Source organism: Melanostigma gelatinosum, assembly GCF_949748355.1.
Source record: "Melanostigma gelatinosum genome assembly, chromosome: 20".
In the NCBI taxonomy this organism is placed as follows: Eukaryota; Metazoa; Chordata; class Actinopteri; order Perciformes; family Zoarcidae; genus Melanostigma; species Melanostigma gelatinosum.
Window position 1 is genome coordinate 9,481,997 of NC_136653.1, and position 14,502 is coordinate 9,496,498.

Here is a 14,502-nt window from a genome sequence, read left to right on the forward strand (position 1 = left end):
GTACTGACACAATACAAAAGAGAGAGAGTGTGAGGAGAATAACATTACAATGTATGAAGCAGCTGGGCCAGACGGGTCGTACCGGACTGACGAGACTCACACCTGCCCTGCCCCCCCCCCCCCCGGTAGATTGGTCCAACACACAGCGGCTGTTAAAACGTCCGTCTGGCATTGAAAACAGACGCATACTGTTACTCACCCTTTTATAAAATGTTGTCCACTGTTCGGCGGAATGCTACAGCCCGTTGTCTTTTCCAAAACATCCAAAGCATTGCGGCGCGAGCGGGGAGACAAAGGAGTAGAGCGCAGTCTCGCCGCGTTCACCGCGTCTCCTCGGCTCCGTCGGTTCAATGAAAAGTCATGTCTGTCCCGGAGACGTGCTGCAGCCTCTGAGAGACACCAGAGCTGCGGTTGACACGAGCAAGGACACTGGACTCCTGTTAGCCACTTGGAGATGAGGTGATGCTCGACTCCTCTCCTACCAGTTTTTTTTTAACGTTACCGGTTTAGTCCTGGTTTCTGGTTTCGACCGACATTACACAGAATGATTAAATGAGGTATAATTGTGTCCGACATCACCTTAAAGGGAAACGCGTCGTCAGTCAGCCGGTCGCGGACAAAGAGCGGGTGGAAGGCTGCATCGGGAGAAGCCTGTTTATAGAGACGAGCAGCTCCGCCGGTGGCGGTACACTTCGTTACAAGTCGGGTAACATCGTCAGACGACGTCATCCTCGGCTCACTGCTGTCAGAGGTCGTGTATGATGAGGTGATACGTCACTCGGCTATACATTGTTCATTTATTTATTGACTGTTTGTTTGGCCTGCATTGATCATTTTCGTTTATATTATTGTATAACAATCATTGTTAATGTTAACCATGACATTAGATGTTGCAGATATTATTATTGAGAGAGGATAACTGAGAGTACACCAGACTCATTCTTTAGGTCTTGCTATAACTTGATTTGCACCAAGCTACTAATTGCTTGCATTATGATCTATATAAGGTGGTGGAGAGGAGGAAATGATTATCCATATTGGACCACCCTCTCCACCACCTACTGCAGGGACAGCGGAGCACTTTCTCCAACAGACTGATCCAGCTCCGCTGTCACAAGGACAGATACAGGAGAACATTCCTGCCCTCTGCTGTTTATAATAAATCACCTCTGGCCAGATCATCCTTCACATGACGACACACCGCTACACTGTTGTTGTTTGCTGTTGGTTGATCTTTGCACTCCTGTTTTTTACCTAGTTAGTTAATTTAACACTATTCTATTTCATTGTATATACTGTGTATTTTTGTTATTTTCTTTTCTTATATTCTTATATTTAATATGTTCTACTCTGTTATTTTATTGTATATATTGTGCATTTTTCATACTGAATAGTTGTACTCTGTTACTTCGTTTGCTGAAGTGTATCTTTGCTGCTGTAACATACAAATTATAAAGTATATATATATATATCTATCTGTCTATAATCATGCCATGTTGATTCTTTGATACTTGAAAAACAAATGTACGTATGATGATGGAAAATTTGATGTTTTCTAATGCTTCAACAATAAATGTGTCATCATCATCATCAGTAAGGCAGACATTTTGCAGGCATCAAATAATATACAGCAAACAAAGTGTTGGTATTTGGACAGCAGAAGAAGAACACCGATTAACGGGTAGAGTGAGACATCTGTTTTTTAAATAAATATCTCTACAGAAGGCCTACTGTGTAGTTTTCTGCCGCATGGTGGAGCCATAACTCACAGGTCACCACAAGAGACACAGGTCTAGAACACGCCATGGTCCAGGCACTTGTTCTCTCTCATGAATATGCAACGATTAACATGGCATTGTCATAGATAAGAAATGTCACATATTGTCTGCTTGGAAAATATTGTTCCCTCATTGAGCTTCAGCCATATTTTTTAATCTTCTACCCTCTTACATAAGGCTTGTCAGAGCCATCGCTTCTAATTCTGCACTACAGTTTTTTATGTTATTTTTCCTCTTCCAGTACACCAGTACCTTGTTTTTAGGTGAAAAATAATGAGAGATTTAATGGACCTAGAATGTACAGTAATAACATCCTGTATTATGGCCAAATACATAACCATTGGTTTCAGCCAACCGTTTGGTAATGACTGCTAAACTTCACTTGATGGCACTGACGCAGTTTGTTGCGCTGGTGTTGCAGCAGCCAATAGTGGAAGTCTGTGGCTGTATTGGACAACAGAGACATTGCTGTGAATATGAATGTTGCGCGTCATCCAGTGTCTAAGAAAATACGATTACTTAACATAAAATCACAAATACAGTGTGTATTTAATGTTAGTGTCTTGCTGTCATGCCAGTGTTTTGTGTGTGTTACGCCCACAGCATGACCAAGATGGCTGCCACTTCCAAAAAATACCCTCCAAATACCAAGATAACGTCCATTTCTTACAGCTTATGAACATTTGTGAGAAATGATTTATTGTAATAGAAAGTTGGATCCTTAAAAGAGCAGCAATAAAATAAAAATGAAAAGTGATACACTTTTAAGTAGATGAATCACCCTCAATTAGTCAAACAAGCCATGGAAAACACTTGGTCCCTGGTACTACACTGCGGACTCTCTATCATGGCAGGATTCACTGTTATTGATTATGTTTGTACCCTCACCAAAATATTTTTGAAGATTAAGAAAACAGGCATCTGACCACAGAGTTGTACTGGGCTGCCTCTAGTTGTGAACATGTATGGCGTGTGAAAGTATTGAAATAGAGGTTAAAAAGTTGATGTTTGGACTAGATATTGTGATGTTTGTGTGTTGATATATTCACTTATTCTCTGCTCAAACGTCCAAAAAGCTCCTCAACTGCAGTCATGACAACACCTTTGATGAACAGGAGCTGTGAGATGGAAGCTGCTTCACTGGGGCTGTGGTGGAGTTCATATGGTCTGCTGCTGTTGAGTAACATGCTAGGGATTAGGTGAAATACAATCTTTCTTCACTTTGTGGAGATGTCGCAGTCCTAGGACCACAGATTGCTCCACACGACGCTGCGGGACATTTCAACAGACACGGTCACACAGGGACTTCTTGTGAACCGCTCAACACATGAGTGTAAGAAGCCTGTGTCACACTTTCACTCTGCTTTGTAAATGTTCGTTAAGGAGAAGATCGTTACCTAAATTACACGAAACTTCATTCAAATGTTTGCATTTAGCTTCAGTCTATTAGAAGGAACCTTAGCTTGACTACTATTTTATTGATTTTGCTCTTTATAATTAATAAACATCAGAGAAAAAACATTGAAAAGACGTGTATACATGTACATGCATACATAAACATATATATCTACACACACACACACTTAAATACATACATACATAAACATATATACACACACTTAAATACATACATACATAAACATATATACACACACACACACATAAATACATACATAAACATATATACACACACACACACACACATAAATACATACATAAACATATATACACCCACACACACACACACACATACATACATACATAAACATATATACACACACACACACACACACATACATACATACATAAACATATATACACACACACACACATACATACATACATAAACATATATACACCCACACACACACACATAAATACATACATACATAAACATATATACACACACACACACATAAATACATACATAAACATATATACACACACACACACACATAAATACATACATACATAAACATATATACACACACACACACATAAATACATACATAAACATATATACACACACACACACACACACATAAATACATACATAAACATATATACACCCACACACACACATAAATACATACATACATAAACATATATACACACACACACACATAAATACATACATAAACATATATACACACACACACACACACATAAATACATACATACATAAACATATATACACACACACACACACACACACACATTAATACATACATACATAAACATATATACACACACATAAATACATACATACACATATATACACACACATAATTACCACATACATAAACATATATACACACACACATAAATACATACATACATAAACACATATACACACACATAAATACATACATACATAAACATATATACACACACACATAAATACATACATACATAAACATATATACACACACACATAAATACATACATACATAAACACATATACACACACATAAATACATACATACATAAACATATATACACACACACATAAATACATACATACATAAACATATATACACACACATAAATACATACATAAACATATATACACACACATAATTACATACATACATAAACATATATACACACACACACACACACATAAATACATACATACATACATATATACATTTCTACAGCTCAATTTCTGTTGTTCAATTCCATTTATTATGTGTTGGATTAGTCAGGTATAAGTGAACAAAGTCTTAATCAAGGTATTTCCCAGTCCCATGCATGTATTTATACAATACCCACACATACACTACCATAGATCAACTGCATGTGTGTGTATATTTGGCTGATTTTGCATCCTGTCTCTCATCATCTCTTCATCTGCAGCCACTCTACCAGTCTTTACATGATGTCCTGTCCAACATCTCACTACGATCGCTCTTCCTGTCCAACACATTCTCATTTTACATTTAAGGACAACTTTCTTTTCTTTTCGCACAAGTAGAGTGTGGCGTGTTCTTTTGAGCAGTCGTGTTTGTAGTTTGTAATATTCCAGAAGCTGATTGTCTGTGCAGAGCTGCACAGTGCAATGAAATCGAATGAAGCACTCAGTGACTGGATGTGATTGGTTTTAGTTCCAGTTGGATTAATCAAACAGCACAGTTAACAGTGTGCATGCTGATTGAAGTTGTGTTGTAGTTATTTTGAATTCAGTTCAGTGAGATGGAAAATTGAATACCAACATCATTTTACAACATGTATAGCTCTAAGATGATGTTCAAATCATTTCCAATTGCTCTTATCTTTAAAGTTAAATCCAGGAAGTGTTGACTTTTGGTCAGAAACTATAATGATGACAAATTACACGTTTTCATTGTGTAAAAAGGTCAAACATTTGTATAAAAGAGGCGTATCCAGTTGTGTATCCAGAAACTATACATGGAAAGGGAACTGAGTGTGTGCTTTCTTTATTTTGAATATCACACCACGACTAATACGTCGTATGATCTTCCATCTTGGGAACCAGACGCAAAGGAATCACATACTGTTTATTTTTCATCTAATCGTGTTCAAAATATTTTTGCCAAATGTTACAACGATTGTTTTCGTCAAAGATTTTTCTTTTTTTTTTTTATAAAGGAAAGACAAATGCCTGACATGTTGCCCCGGCCCCCTCCTCTGTGTCTCCTATCTCTATGTCCCTTCAGTACCATCACAGCCACAGGAAGGCCCTGGCAGCCCGAAACACTGATACTATCTCTGCGCTCCTCATCTCCGTCCTCCGCTGTGTTGAAATCTTGCCCATCCCACAAAGGGAAACCGCTGGTGCACAACGGTCCATGGCACGACGTTCGTTTCTGTGGGTAGACTTATGGTAAATAATGTGGCAGGTGCATGCCATGTTCACTGATGCAGGATGAGCACACTGGGGTTATATCACACCAGTTTCTGTGAGAATGATGTGTTGTTTAAAGCTGCAGTGCTCTGTAATCAAAGCTTGTAAAGGCTATTTTAGGAATCACGTGTTTAAATAAAGGATATTTGAATATGTTTTGTTGACGTGTCTATGTTATATTCATGTTAAATGTGTAGGATTGGCAGATATAAAAGAGGTTTCATCAAAGCTCAAGTAATTATTTGTTTATTTCAAGAAAATATGTGACAAAAGCATTGCTTTAACAATGCATTACAATAAAAGTCATAAAACACGTTCGACAACCTGCAAGATTACACGTTATTTAAAACTGCGGCAACATTATTTCAAGTAATCCCACGCTCATTTAGTGACAAAAGAAGTAATATACAGAGAGCGACGCTTAGATTTCATTGAATCCCCTTCAAACCACAGTTGGTTGTGTAACCTCGTTGGGCAACAACACTTACAATCATATCTGACAATGACAAGAAGTGTCGATGAGTCGGCAATGTTTGTTCAATGAAAAAACAAATCTGTACAATGCACAAAATGGTCTTCTTCTGAGGATTATGCATTGATGTGAAGATGTTGTTTTTACCTTCATGTCTTTTTGTTTCCGGACAGTATTAAGAATTTCTGGAGCTGTGGTACAACTTCCCCCATCTCACAGAGCAATCTTACTAATCTTGATATGCACAGACTCGCTTAAGGTTTCTGTGCACTCTCCAGTCACTCACAGTTTAGAATATACAATTACGTCTCCATTCAAACCCTCCACACGTCTTCCTACTTCATATTCAGTTGCCAAATTCAATTATTCAAACGGTCTAGTGAGCCATTAGTTGAGAAACACTGAGGTCGTGACGTGAGGAACGTCCCACACACACCAAAGATGAATACTCAAATTTTAAATTGGTGATTGAGTTAAATGATACTGCATATTGTCTGTTATTTACCATCTTGAAATGCTGTTTTAAAGCCTAATCCACACTGCCAGGAACTGAATTGACTATTAGCAGAATTGACCAGCAACCTGTCAAGCTTTAGATTTTTCCACATGTTGAAGGCGTGCATATCGGGTCGTAGTGATATGCATCTTAAGGGTCAGCTGGAAACATTGAAAAGTCAGCTGCAGACAGATGTAGCAATAGCTTCTCATGGCAAGTTACAACTGATCAGATCAAATCTGCCAGCGACAGTCGTTTCAGCCACCTAAACACCTCGCGTGTCTGCTAAAAATGAGACGTTGCTTTTAAAGTTGAAAACCCATGTTTTTTTTATTAACTACAGCAATTTTTATGTGTGTATTAAATATGTCATCTTCTCAATGTGAATATAATATGAAGCCTACTGTAAAAGCACAGAGAGCCCAACAAGAAAAGCAACCAACAGCCACAGTTTACAGGGCTTTTATGTAAATGTGACATAAACCCCAGAAGAAGAAAAAAGACGTGACCTCAGTGTCCTCAATGGCCGTTTATAGGCCTGCCAGTGTGTTACGCTTTCTCTCCTCACAATTTTACAATACAAAACTACAACTGGGCTCTTTGACACCTGGCATTACTTCCTCACTTCTTTAGTTGAAAAATCAACAGGGAGGCATTTTTGAGGCCTATACAGACACTTATCAGGAATCTAACGCCTACTATCAGATACAAATGCGGCTCTAGATACTGGACGCCCCTGCTGCTCCCTCCTCGGCCCCTTGCAGGTGCCGCTGTGACAGGATGTGTTTGAGAGAGTCTAGCTCCTGTGTCAGCTGCCCTATCCTCATCTGCAGCTTCTGGTTTTCCTCCTGCAGCAGCAGGGCCCTCTGCTGGGTCAGCAGGATCCTCCTGCGGGCCTTGTCCCGGCTCTTCCTCACAGCGACGTTGTTCCTCTCGCGCCGCTGCCGGTACTCTGCGCTGTCCTTGCTGATGCTCCTCTTGTTTACCGGGGTCCGCAGAGTCGGCAGGAGGAAGGAGGAGAAGTCCTGGAGGTCAGAAACACAAGCATGCTTACGTTGAGGGGAGGCGAGATGAGAGTGGTGTTTGATGATTTTCTCATTTATCTATAATCCACACATGTGAAATCGATCTCACACACATTAACACACACATACCTGCTGAGTGTTGGCGTGGCTCTGGTGGTGGACAGTGCTCCCGGCGCTCGAGTTGTTGCTGAGACAGGAAGAAGAAGTGTACGGCAGGTAGGACAGTCCCATCATGTCATCACTGCCCCCTCTCACCAGGCCCTGAGACTGGTTGTACTGTATCATGTCCATCTGAGCCAGATGACCGGTTGGGGTGGTATGGTTCAGGGTGTGGGCCTGACCCGAGTATGAGCTGGCCCACTCCTGGATGACTGAGGACACTCTAGAATCAGACATCTGGAGGGGGTCGGAAGCAGAAAAAGACGAGCTTTTTCTTTCCTTTTAAGTTCAAATTGTTCTTTTATTTTTTTAAATGGAAGCAAAGAACCACATGCACAATATACAAACAAAGACGACTCTGACAGCTATAAAAGCAATACGCAGGTAAGATAAGTAAACTAAGAACTCAAATAACATAAAGGTTGAGCTATTAAACAACCCAACAACACATATTATGTGGTCTAATTAGCTCCAATTTGTCCAACTCCAGCAATAAAGGCTGCACATGATATTGTCCTGGTAGTTATAATCAAAAATAATCACCTAATTTAACTCCTGAAAGGCCTTAATGTGGTGCATATTGTGTACTTTTACTTTTGATACTTTAAGTACAACAATGCGGGACTCGTAATGGAGTATTGTTCATGAAAATAATAACAAATGAGACGTTATAAACGGCCGATGCAACATTGGGGCAAATAACAATTTACAAGTAAAGAATACAGTTTTTAAAAGATAGCTCATTAGAGATTAAACAATTGGTCGATTTATTGATAAGTTGATTGCCATGAAGTGAATCAACATTTTTGATAATCAATTAATCATTTGATTCATGTCTTAAGAAAGAAGGTAAATAAGAAAAAGAAAACTTTGTTTCCAGCTTCACAAATGTGGATATTTGCTGGTTTTACTTCTCTTGAGAGCAAACTTTGAAATGAACTGCAGACACAGACTAATAAAGTTAGGATGGGACTTACCATGACTTAGCTCTTCACAACCTCTCTGAATATGCTTCAGGTTCCTCTGACAGTTCAACTGAAAATGGTCTGAAAGGAGGAGACAGACAGGAGTTTGATACCTGTCTGATCTCACATTACTTCTTCCTCTCTCTCTCTCTCTCTCTCTCTCGCTCTCTCACACACACACACACACACACACACACACACACACACACACACACACACACACACACACACACACACACACACACACACACAAATGACAGGAAAGAGAGCACACTGACAGAAAGCGAAGCAGAGTGATTGTCTTGACACACATCATATTTATAGATTATGTATCTTCATGACTGATAATTATTTACAGGTTTTTCTATTTTTTTAACTAATTATGGGACAATGATATTCAGTAATTTTTAGTCGCAGGTCATATTTAATAATTAACTAATTGATGAATTAATAGTTTTCCGTTGTACCCTGCTTTTGTTGCCACTCGCTTGCTACATTTTAACACTGTAGTGGACTACAGTCTGTGCACTAATGTTGTATCACTGCATCGTGCAGAAAGCAAAGCAAGTGCTGTGTGACTTGTGTCCCTCTGCGGCCTCCATAGTCTACATTGAAACAAAATGGCTACCCCTGTTGACAACGTGAGTGGAGCTTAGCTAGCTGCGAGCTAATAAAACATGTATTTTATCGTTCTACAATGCATAATAATACTGTAGACAAGTATGACAATGTAACATGTACTCTGAAACTATCTGTTACACCTGAGATTGATAAAAGCGAGTGATGATGGTTTTGTTTTAATACCTTCAGCTAGCCACTAGCTAACTTGTGTTTTAGTAGCATTTCTACAACGTTCTCCACGTTTTACTGCAGTTAAATGTTTGCATTGTGTTTCTGACTTGTTTCCTTTCCGACAGGATTTAATTGAAAGCGATTTGCCTGCAGCTGTACAGCTGCTGAGAAATCTCACAGAACAGGTAAGAACTGCGCGTCCGTAATATTACTGTAATAATAATGTTTATTGGTGGAGATATTTCATTGTGTTTTCTTCAGGTGACCTCGGTTACAAGTCATGTCCGTGAGCTGATAAGAAAAGTCAAAGATGGAGCTTTTAAGACATCAGAGGTGAGTGGAGACTGTTATTAAATACTTATATATATATGTATGTATGTATGTATGTATGTATGCATATATATATATATATATATATATATATATATATATATATATATATATATATATATATATATATATATATATATATATTAAAGCCTTTTTCTTTGTATGGAGTGGTCTCGTGTGACGTCACAGTTTAGCTGTCGGCCATGTTGGAGTACATGTTGGAGTACACACAGCCACTGGCATGCACGGCTGAGTCGCAGAACCTATCGATCATGGTGAACTTTTGTGCTGTCTTTGGTTGTGGCAGCAGAGCTGATAGAGACAAGAAACCATTCTTTGGTTTGCCAGCGGTCATTACACATCAAGGAAATGACACGAAGGAGCTATCCAAGCGACGTCGCCAGAAATGGCTGTCGCGCATCTCTCGGGATATAAAGGAATCGAATTTGGGGTACACTCGAGTATGTGCGGATCACTTTATAAGTGGTCAGTGATTTTATTTACAAATTCGTTTGTGAACAGTATTTAATAAAGGAAATATAAATTAAACATGGACATGAGAAGGTTACCGAAGCTTCATCGGCCCGTGACAGCAGTCGGTGCCAGAGATGTGTCGAGCGTGTACAACAGGCGAAACACAGCGATGCAGCCTCAGCATTGCTTGATATGAGTTTAACGTCGTATCATGTATATATATATATGTGTATATATATATATATATATATATATATATATATATATATATATATATATATATATATATGTGTGGGGGGGGGGATGAAGTTAGGAGTTAGTTGAAAGTGAATTCCTACACACACGCACACAATGACATGCACGTACAATGTAAACAAACACACGTGTCTGTTTGCGCTGAGTAAACATAGAATATTGCTAAATATCTGACCAGATCTGTATATATTTACCCTTCCAATGACGAGATGAGAATTCTCGACGACCGTTGCTTTGACGTCTCGGACCCATCCACTGACAACTGATTATAAGCGTCGAGCCCTTTGTAGCACTCCAACTCGTCTTTTGTGTAAGGACTGGGGGTGTTCACGAGATACGCGTAGATGTTGGCGTAGTTTACCGATGGAAGATAAGTAGGATCGGCACTGAAACGATCTGCACTCATCGTATAAGGATCCAAGTTACCAATAACCTTCAATTTGGCAAGGTAGCGAACCTTTGATGCACTATCCAGTGATTCAAAGTATGGTATTTTCGCCGCACTTCCTTGTTTACTCGCCGCCATGGAGGATCTGTATGTACTCCAACATGGCCGACCGACCTGGTAACTAAGGAGATCGTGACGTCAGTGAGACCACTCCATTGGAACAACAAGGATTTGTTTTCCCAGGTCTGGTCCAGACAAACAGCCCTCTATGTCTTCTCTCCCTGCAGGGTTTGTCTTTCTTGGACCTTCGGTATCACCTGCTGCTCTTCTACCTTCAAGACCTCACTCACCTGATCAGCATCAAAACAGAAGGAGGCCAAATAAAAGACAGTGACGCCTTGACCAGACTGGTCACAATCAGAACGGTGAGATGATTGTCGAAACGGGTCGCTATTAATACATCTTTTTTTTATTCTTACATATTCAGCTAATGCTTTTCTCTTCCTGTTTTAAGGTCCTGGAGAAGATGCGCCCACTAGACCACAAACTGAAGTACCAGATTGATAAACTGGTGCGCACAGCGGTCACCGGCAGTTTAGGTAAGCCTGCTTTTTGTTTGTTGCGCTGAACGCATCCAACGGAGAAGAAATTTTCTGATTTCCGTCCCTCCGTTTTTCACAGGCTTCATGGTATAACAATGTCTTTTGTTGATTTCAGCTGAAAATGACCCGTTGCAACTGCGTCCTAATCCTGAGAATCTCATCAGCAAAGTAAGAGCTGAATATGGTGGTCATACAGTACCTTATTGATTGCTTCAAGACATTTCATCAAGTCAGGCAACCATTGATTGGGGATAAAACCAAAACTACAATATTTTCTAAATGTCTAATTGAAATACAGAAGATACAGTTCATGTAACTGTCTGTCTGACTGACTGTGTTTCTTCGCTTCACCAACCAGTTGAGCGAATCGGAGGAGTCTGAAGGTGAAGCTGAGAATACGGCCGAGAAGAAAGCAGCCCACTCTAGTGGCAAGAAATATGTACCGCCAAAGATTGCCCCAGTGCATTATGGTAATGTCTTATGTCTTATTAAACCATTTATTGTGTCATTGCTTAAAGAACAAAAACTAAATTCTCATCTCAACATGTGTGCCCCCCCCCCCAGATGGTGACATGACGGAAGCGGACAGGCAGAAGGCTCAGTCGGAGCGCCAGCGCCGCGCCGCCCTCAGGAGCTCAGTGATCCAGGAGCTGAGACAGCAGTACAGCGACGCTCCAGAGGAGATCCGGGACAGAGGAGAATTCCAGAGCGAGCGGGAGAGCCGCGAGGAGCTACATAGGTGTTTAATTAGTTTGATCACGTCGACACAGGAAGGCCGATATGGGACTGGAGGAGATGCGGGATGGAAGCATGTAGGGACTGGGTGTAGTTTTACAGATATCCATTTTCCATCAACAATAACTTCGTTCTTCTTCAAAGGAAAAAATACGAGGAGTCGATGATGGTGCGTCTCAACATGCCACAGCGTCAGAAGGGCACCAGAAAGAGAGGCATGATGTCCACGCTGAGCGGCATCACACACTTCGGTGACATCTCGGCGCTGACGGGCGGCGAGGGGGGACAGGTGAGCTGGAAGTGACAACTTTACACCAACCTGTCAGGCGGGGGGGCATATCTCACTCGCTGAGGAGCTACAAGAGAGGCCAAGGTTCATGAGGTCAGAGAGCTTCAGGATGAGGACGCTGTTTGTGTAGCGCAGCTTGATGCAGGGCTGAGCCTGGATAAAGGTAGAGGTCTAAACAGACGTGAGCACAGCTTCCCGCTGTCACACTATTTTAAATACATTGATAAGGCAGGGTATGCTAAATGCAGCCTCCGCTCCAAGGAGATAAAGTACAGCAACAAGGGCTCATGTGCCCTCTCATCACACTGCCAGACAGAAGTACACTGTTAAAGGTGGTCACTGTGATGACCACAGCCAGTGTACTTCCAGTCCCACGTTGCTCTCAAGAACCCTGAAGTAATGAGGGTTAAGGAGCCTGTACCTGCATTTCAGCAGGTTGCTAATGCAGAGGTGTGTATAGATCACAGCTATTATTTTACTCTTGATAAACTACCTTAGTCAGAGTAGATTATCGTTTTAATTTAAATAATTGAACTGGATTGAATGCATATTAATTGCAAATAGAAGATAGGCCACACCACAGTTCTAACAGCTTTACAGTAACAGTGGAAGTTAATATGAAGTCATACAGTAACAGGGTCAATGAAAACGAATCACTTTATTTTATACAGGCGATGGTTCTCGCTCCTCTTGCTATCTTTGTTATGACTAAAACTTATGAAAATGAGACCTCGGTCTCGATTGATTTAGTCTAAATAAAGGTTAATAACAATAATAGAGCTGAAATACCGATTAATCACTGAATAATAAATTCGTTTTTTGCTTAAAGTACATGTCTCATTACTTTATTTTCTTCTCAGAGTACACCAGAATGCTACATTTTAAAGCTCATATTTAAAATACAATTCTCCCAGGGGAGCATGACTGGCCGACCTCATATGGAAAATTCATTCGGCTAACTGTATTAAGGGAAATCCACGTGCTATGTTTAGATTTAGTGGTGGACGACACGTGAAGCCACCAAACGATGTTCACGGGCTCATCTCCGTGCAGTATGAATGGGAGCGTTGTGGCTCGTTTTCGATCAGTCTTAATGGGACTGCTGGCTCTTACACGTCTGTCTTTAATGGTGCAGGATGGGGAGAACTCTCGGCCCAAGAAAAAGAAGAAACTCATGAAGAAAAAAACCAAAAGAAGAGGTGAGAACATTCAAATATACCAGATGGCACAAATTACTTTACTGCCATTTCTTTGAAAACATAAAACGGATTACGGTGAAGTAACTTGAACTCCTACGTGATGTGCAGAGAACTTTTCCGACACGGGCTTTGTGTTGATTTTGCTTTTATTGTAACACTAGAACCATGTGATTGGTGTAATTTTGTCAACGATACAATATTGATGATTTAAAACGCAGCTAAAGTGCTTTTATTTGCATTTCAATTCTGTTTCCTGTTATTAATCACCCGTGTCCTTCCTCTACAGCCTTCAAGAAGCACCGATAAGACCTGAAACGTGACGTTCACTGAAGACCAAACGATGACACGGAGAGTTCTTAACAGTCATCACTTTAGTTTATCACCATTAATTCCCCACTTCAGTGTGATTGTGGAATAAACATTTACTGTTGGATTTGTATGTCATGTTATTTATCACCATTAGAGGGCAGTCACATTGCTTCCTTAGACAGTTAGGACAAAACGCTGCTTGTGCCATCTAATAACTCTGCTAGAGCCGTGATGATGTAGAGGAAATATGCAGCAATGACATTTTAGGACACATTAACAAGTATTGCTAAAGAAACCCATTCAATTTGACCTGCACACGATTGCTGGAGAAGCTGCCAGATGCTGATTCGAGGTCGAATCACAGCC

The 14,502-nt window shown here is 40.3% G+C and overlaps 1 protein-coding gene across 1 annotated transcript; it reads left to right on the forward strand.

Annotated features, from left to right (window-relative positions):
* Positions 1–9,383: 9,383 nt before the first annotated feature.
* Positions 9,384–14,258, forward strand: ngdn (neuroguidin, EIF4E binding protein; the record flags this gene model as incomplete). The annotated part of the gene is made up of 11 exons (XM_079291637.1): positions 9,384–9,404; positions 9,681–9,740; positions 9,817–9,888; positions 11,290–11,427; positions 11,517–11,601; positions 11,720–11,772; positions 11,963–12,074; positions 12,169–12,343; positions 12,484–12,628; positions 13,764–13,827; positions 14,114–14,258. 11 exons carry the CDS (start codon positions 9,384–9,386, stop codon positions 14,131–14,133), a joined length of 945 nt encoding a protein of 314 aa, XP_079147763.1. The 3' UTR covers positions 14,134–14,258.
* Positions 14,259–14,502: the final 244 nt, after the last annotated feature.